This window comes from Hevea brasiliensis, chromosome 1 (assembly GCF_030052815.1).
Source record: "Hevea brasiliensis isolate MT/VB/25A 57/8 chromosome 1, ASM3005281v1, whole genome shotgun sequence".
NCBI lineage: Eukaryota > Viridiplantae > Streptophyta > Magnoliopsida > Malpighiales > Euphorbiaceae > Hevea > Hevea brasiliensis.
The window spans coordinates 31,837,194-31,843,088 of record NC_079493.1 but is presented as its reverse complement, the minus strand read 5'-3'; the positions used below and the strand labels follow the sequence as shown (position 1 = coordinate 31,843,088).

General features: G+C 26.1%; 1 protein-coding gene across 1 annotated transcript; it reads left to right on the top strand.

The window, feature by feature from the left end:
• Window positions 1-2,895: 2,895 nt before the first annotated feature.
• Window positions 2,896-4,074, top strand: LOC110663636 (F-box protein At1g49360-like). The gene has a single exon (XM_021823018.2). The coding sequence runs from the start codon at window positions 2,896-2,898 to the stop codon at window positions 4,072-4,074; it is 1,179 nt and encodes a 392-aa protein (XP_021678710.2).
• The last annotated feature ends 1,821 nt before the right edge of the window (window positions 4,075-5,895 follow it).

Genomic DNA, 5,895 nt, shown 5'->3' with positions numbered 1-5,895 from the left:
CCTGGAAACTCTTACCTAAGGCGATCACTCATGTTGAATTGCCAGAGAATTAACGAGAAAAGAGCTCAAAATAGAAGTGCAAAGAAAATAAAAGAGAAGAAGAAAGAAGAGAGAACGCCTCCCTTTGATGCAGTTTGTAATGGATACTTAAATAGATTAGATTATGCATTCTTGGAGTTAAATGTTAACTTTTGAAAGAGGCATAGGTTAATAATTTCTCTATTTAAAGGTTAAAATTTATAAAGGTAATATTCAATCTTTGAATTTTTAACTTTCTACTAAATACATTCTCAACGTAAAAATATTTTATTTTAAATTAAAAAAAAAGTCTACAAAGTTTTAGGCTAGAAAACAAAAAAAGGATTCCTTGTGAGGAATTTAAAACCTATTAAAATTCTAAATTTTATAGAAAGATTAATAGTAAAATGTTCAATTTAGCCTATGTACTTATTGAAGAAGTTTAATTTAGCAAATTTTTAATTTCTTATCCAATTTAACTCAAAAATTTCAATTTATGATCAATTTAATTCCAAAATTAAAATTTATAAGCTAAATTTCTTGATTTTGGAATTAAATTTCCTCATTTTTTGATTTAAAACTAAAAATTTAGAAGCTCAATTTATTTATTTATTTTTTAATTTTAAGCTAAATTTAACTTAAATGGAAAATTTAAATTAAATTAGATAAAAAATTAAAAATAAATTAATTAATACAGTGATATAATTGAGCTTTAATAGAAAAATTAATAGCATTTATGTTGCCGAAAATTTGTGATGCCCAAAAAAAATCATGTTCTCTCTTATACAGAAGCATTACTTCTGCATTGGACAATTCTATTTTAGCATGCCATACAATGTCATTATGAATTTGGATATATATATCCGAAGAATTTGGATCATTGCTAAATGCTTTTCAAATTTTAGTTTCTTCTTTTAATAAAATTGTATTTTGAATTATAACAAAAACTTAATTAAATAGGATTTAAATTAATGTAGGATTAAGAATTTTATATAAATTTTAAAATTAATTTAAATAATAAAAATTTAAAATAAATTAATTTTTAATAGTCAATTAATGTAATAATAATTATCATGAGTATTTTTATCAATTAAAATGTTTTTCCACCTTCCCACTTTTATATATATTATTTTTAAAGCATGTGTATCAAATAATTTATAACTAGTACATACTTTTATTTACATAAATAAATGAAATCTAATCATAAAAAAAATAAAATTCTTGTATAAATAAATTAGACTTTATTTTAATTTATTGACTAATAATTTTTTTTAAAAAAAATATGATCTTATAAAAAAATAAAATAATAGTAAAAATAATCATAATACTTTATTATTTAAAATTTTCTACTAAATAAATTTGTTCATCTTATCACATACTTCTTTTTCAAATATTTTACATTTAATTTATTATTAATTATAATACTAGTAATTATATTATTAAAAATTGATTAAAAGTAGTTACAAGTTATCATAATTTTGAAAATCTTAAATTTTACAACTGTTCATATATAATATGGATAAGAAAATCCAATAGCAAACATATTAGAATCGATTAAGCAAATTTTCGGTAAAAATTTTATTTTTATATCATTTTTCAATATATACTAATAAAAATATAAATTAAATAATTAAAAAAAGAAAAGAACAATTTTTTTAATCATTCAATATATGAGAAATTCCTTAAAAAAAATAGAAAACCTGAGATTTGATTTATAAATCTCTTCAAATGTAGTGTGTTTTTATTATTTTTAATTTATTTTTTAATTTTTATCTAAAATATAAAGATGTTCGATTTATTTAATTTTGTGAAGTAATTATAAAAATTATATTAGAATTTCATTAAAAAATATAAAATAATTTGAGAAATATTTTGTATGAGTAACGTATTTTTTTTAACCATATAATTGGTGGGCACATTGATAAATCTATTCATGCATAATACATTTTTATTATTTTTATTCGTAAATATTTCTAAATTTTTACAAAAATATAAAAATACTCATTTTATTTTAATGCTATATTTGGATAAATTTAATCTTATGAATTTGGATTTAAACTAAAAACATAATTCATATATTCTAAAGATTTAAAATAATTACTTATACCTTATTATTTCAAATCCATCCTACTACAATTAAATGTCTTAGCTGTACATGATTAACCAAATAAAAGATTTTTAAATTTAAAAATTTCAAATTCTAAATTTTAAATCAAATATTTGAAATCTAAATTTTAAATTTAAATCCTAAAATCTAAACGCAACCTAAATTTATTCTCCATAGAATAAAATAGCTTATAAAAAAGTTGATAATTTATGAATAATCATTATTTTTATTAAATATAGAATTAACAAAAAAATTTTTTTTTTTTTTTATTAAAAAAAAAAAAAAAAAAAAAAAAAAAATAAAAATTTTTTTTATTTTATATATATTTATATAATATATATATAATAAAATATATATATATATATATATATATATATATATATATATATATATATATATATATATATATATATATATATATATATATAATATATTTAAATAATTTTTTTTTTTTTTTTTTTTTTTTTTTTTTTTTTTATGATAATTTAATATAATATATTATTTAATTTTTTTTAATTAATTTAATTAATTTAATTATATATATATATATAAAAAAAAAAAAATTTTTGTTTATTTTTTTTAAAATAATAAAATAATATATAATAGTATGCATATAGAGTATTTATTACATTAGTATTCATAATTAAAAACTTCTCTCTCTCATTTATATATATATTAGTATAGACAGATTCTTTTTGATTTGGATTTGCATTTAACAACTAAATATAAGAGTCTGTCCTTGTTGTCCAGTGTGTTTTGGTTACAAAACGATGGACCAAAGATACATCCAAGAGAGCAAGGAAGGTGGTGAACAAGGAGAAAGCAAGCTCTATCACCGACCTTGCTCAGTATTTCCTGATGATATCTTGAGGCTTATATTTTCAAGACTTGATTGGGTCGACAGAATCCACAAGCGTACGGTTTGCAAGGATTGGATACGACTCATGAACGAAATTCCTTATCAACTTCAGGGTAAGCTGCCATGGTTATTGACTTATGTTACTTGTGAAATGGAATATCTTTCTCTTTGCAAACTCACAGACCCAGTTTCTAGAAAAACTTACAGTGTTAAAATCTCTAATAAGCCAAGAAAACATTTTCTTTATGCAATCTCTTGTGCTTCAAAATTCGGTTGGGTGCTTTTCTCACGACGAGTCCCTAATCATGGTTGTAGAAGGCATAGCCTCTGGTGGTTTTCTGTGTATTGTCCTTTTAATAACAAAATCATCAAGCTACCTAGGTGGTATGGTGATTCTCATGATGGAGCAACGTTTTCCATTGATCCAACATCCCCAGATTGTATCTTCTTCATATTTAAGATTAAAGAAGATCGATCGATGAAAGCCCTCATTAGTATATGTCGCATTGGTGACAAGAAGTGGAGGAAGTTGAAATTTCCTGTTCCCGGAGAATTTAAAAATTATATTTATCCATGGCAAAACTGGGAAGTTGAATACGTAAATGGGGGGTTCTATACAGTTTCAGCAACTGGCCTAGTAGGTGTGTTTGATGTCAAGCTTCAGGAATGGAAATTGCTAACAAGCAGCAGCCAATTTGGAAATGCTCCCATATGTTACGCTATTGTTTCCCAGGAACAACTATTCATGGTAGGCGAACTCCAGTTGGATTCTGGTTGGATGGTGTGGAGGTTTGATACGGTGCACAAGCAATGGGTGGAGGAAGAGAAATGCAATTGGAAAAATCGAGTGATATTTCTTGGATGCACATCATTCTTTGCTGAAGCAGTGGGAGAATTGAGCACACATGCTAGTATTTACAAATGTTATATACCAAATTACTCTTCTTCCATGAGCTCTGAGTTCGAATTCAACCATAGTCTTTATGGGAAGGTCATACCAAAACCCATTTTTGGGAGAACTTGGATTCAGCCTCCTATGTTTTTGGATCACCAAAAGGATAATACTAGTGCAAGTAGTATAGAGGACTAATTGTCGACTGTTTTCCTTGGCTCTACTCATTTGATTTTTAGACATTCATCCGAGGAATGTTGTTCTCTAGTTAATTATTGTCCAATGCTAATGCTAGATTTTTTTTTCCTTATTATGCCTTTCAAAATGAACAAGATGTTTATAAGCAGCACAGAAAAGTAGCTTAACTGAAAAAAAATTAATGAATGGAAAAATTATCATGCGTTTGACCTTCAGACCGCTACAGAGGTCTCATCAAACACTGGCCTCATGAATCTGTCGTCGAATTTTCTCCACAGGTAGTAAACAACTGTTTTGTCACACAGCCACAGTTGTTCCGAAAACAGAAATGTCATATGCATGTGCTAGTACAATGTTGTGCTAATAACCAAGATGGATGCAATTCAAATATAATTCTTGATATTATGATTCAATGAAGACTTTTTTGAAATATTGATTTTCTGACTAAAACTTTACTTGTTATTTGGCCCTATGTGCCATTGATGAGGTGCAGAGCTCTTAAAACTACTACTTAGTGCAGAACAAAGACAAGAATTTAAAGATAGAATAATCTAGGGCCATTTTAGTATGGCATAATCAAAATTGTAATGTGATTGCAATTATATTGCATATTTGATTGTTGTTTGATAGCACAAAAAAATTTGATGTAATAGAATCACAATTACGTAACATAATTAATTATACTTAAAAGTAATGTAATTGTCATTACATAATTACTTATTTTAATTTTTTAATTATTTATTATCAATATTATCATTACCATCTGTTGACCCCACAAGCTCAAAGGAGCATAAAATTTGATGATACCAAAACTCAACTAGAATCAAACTAACATTGTTTTAAGTGTTGTGTATCTCAAAGAAAAAGGACAAAAGGATTTCATGATGGATTCGTGCTTCTGAAGAAAAGATGACATTCTAAGGATAACACAGGACTAATCAAAGGAGATCAAAGAAGAAAATGTTACCTTCCAAGGCTACATTGAAAATCAGAATTGAAGGTACATATAGTATTAGAGTTAGTTTTATCTTTTAGGATTTCTTGTGAAAAGAATTGAGGAGTAAAAGTCAATGATGCTTATTTTCAATCCCTCAAAAGATTTTCTTTTAAATATCATTATTGGCCTAAAAAGTGTTTGACTATGATTTGGTGTAAAGCTTTATAGTTTTGAAAGTTATGCAGAAAAGTTTTTCTGGTATGTCAACTGGTTTGCTACTAAAGTATGCTAATTGGTTCGCTATTTTCTCAAGTATGCTAACTGTTTCAACTCTGCACAACATCGCAGAAAACGACAAAATAACGGCTATTTTCTTGAAATTCGTATCTGTAACATTCAAATGAGTTCTGCAACGGTAAAAAACGTTCCAAAGCTATAAATACACCTTCCTTTGGCCATTTTGCACTTAATGAAAGTCCCTCTACTGTTCAAAATCATAAAAGCTTTCATTCAAAGTGCTCAAAGTGATTTATTGCTCTTCATTGGCTTATTTACTCAACTCTTCTTTATAGATTCTGTTGTATTGAGTGAGAGTGAGTTTTAAACACATTATTATCATTTGTGAGAGGTCATTCAAGCACCTATTGAAGCTTGGTTGTGAAAAGTGTTTGGGATAACACTTGGTAGAAGTGTAAAGCTACTTGTAAAAGCTTTGGTGTGAAGATTTGTAAAGGGCTTTGTCTCTTGCCTTCAAAAGAGAAGAATAGTGGAGAGAAGACTCAAAGTGGGATCTTTGAGAGAGTGGATGTAGGCTATTTAAAGCCGAACCACTATAAAAATTTCAGTGTTCATTTTCTCAACCCTTGCTCTTTACATTTATGCAT

Bases quoted from the DNA above. Each gene is read 5' to 3' on its own strand.
- LOC110663636 (XM_021823018.2), top strand. From the start codon at position 2,896: ATGGACCAAAGATACATCCAAGAGAGCAAGGAAGGTGGTGAACAAGGA.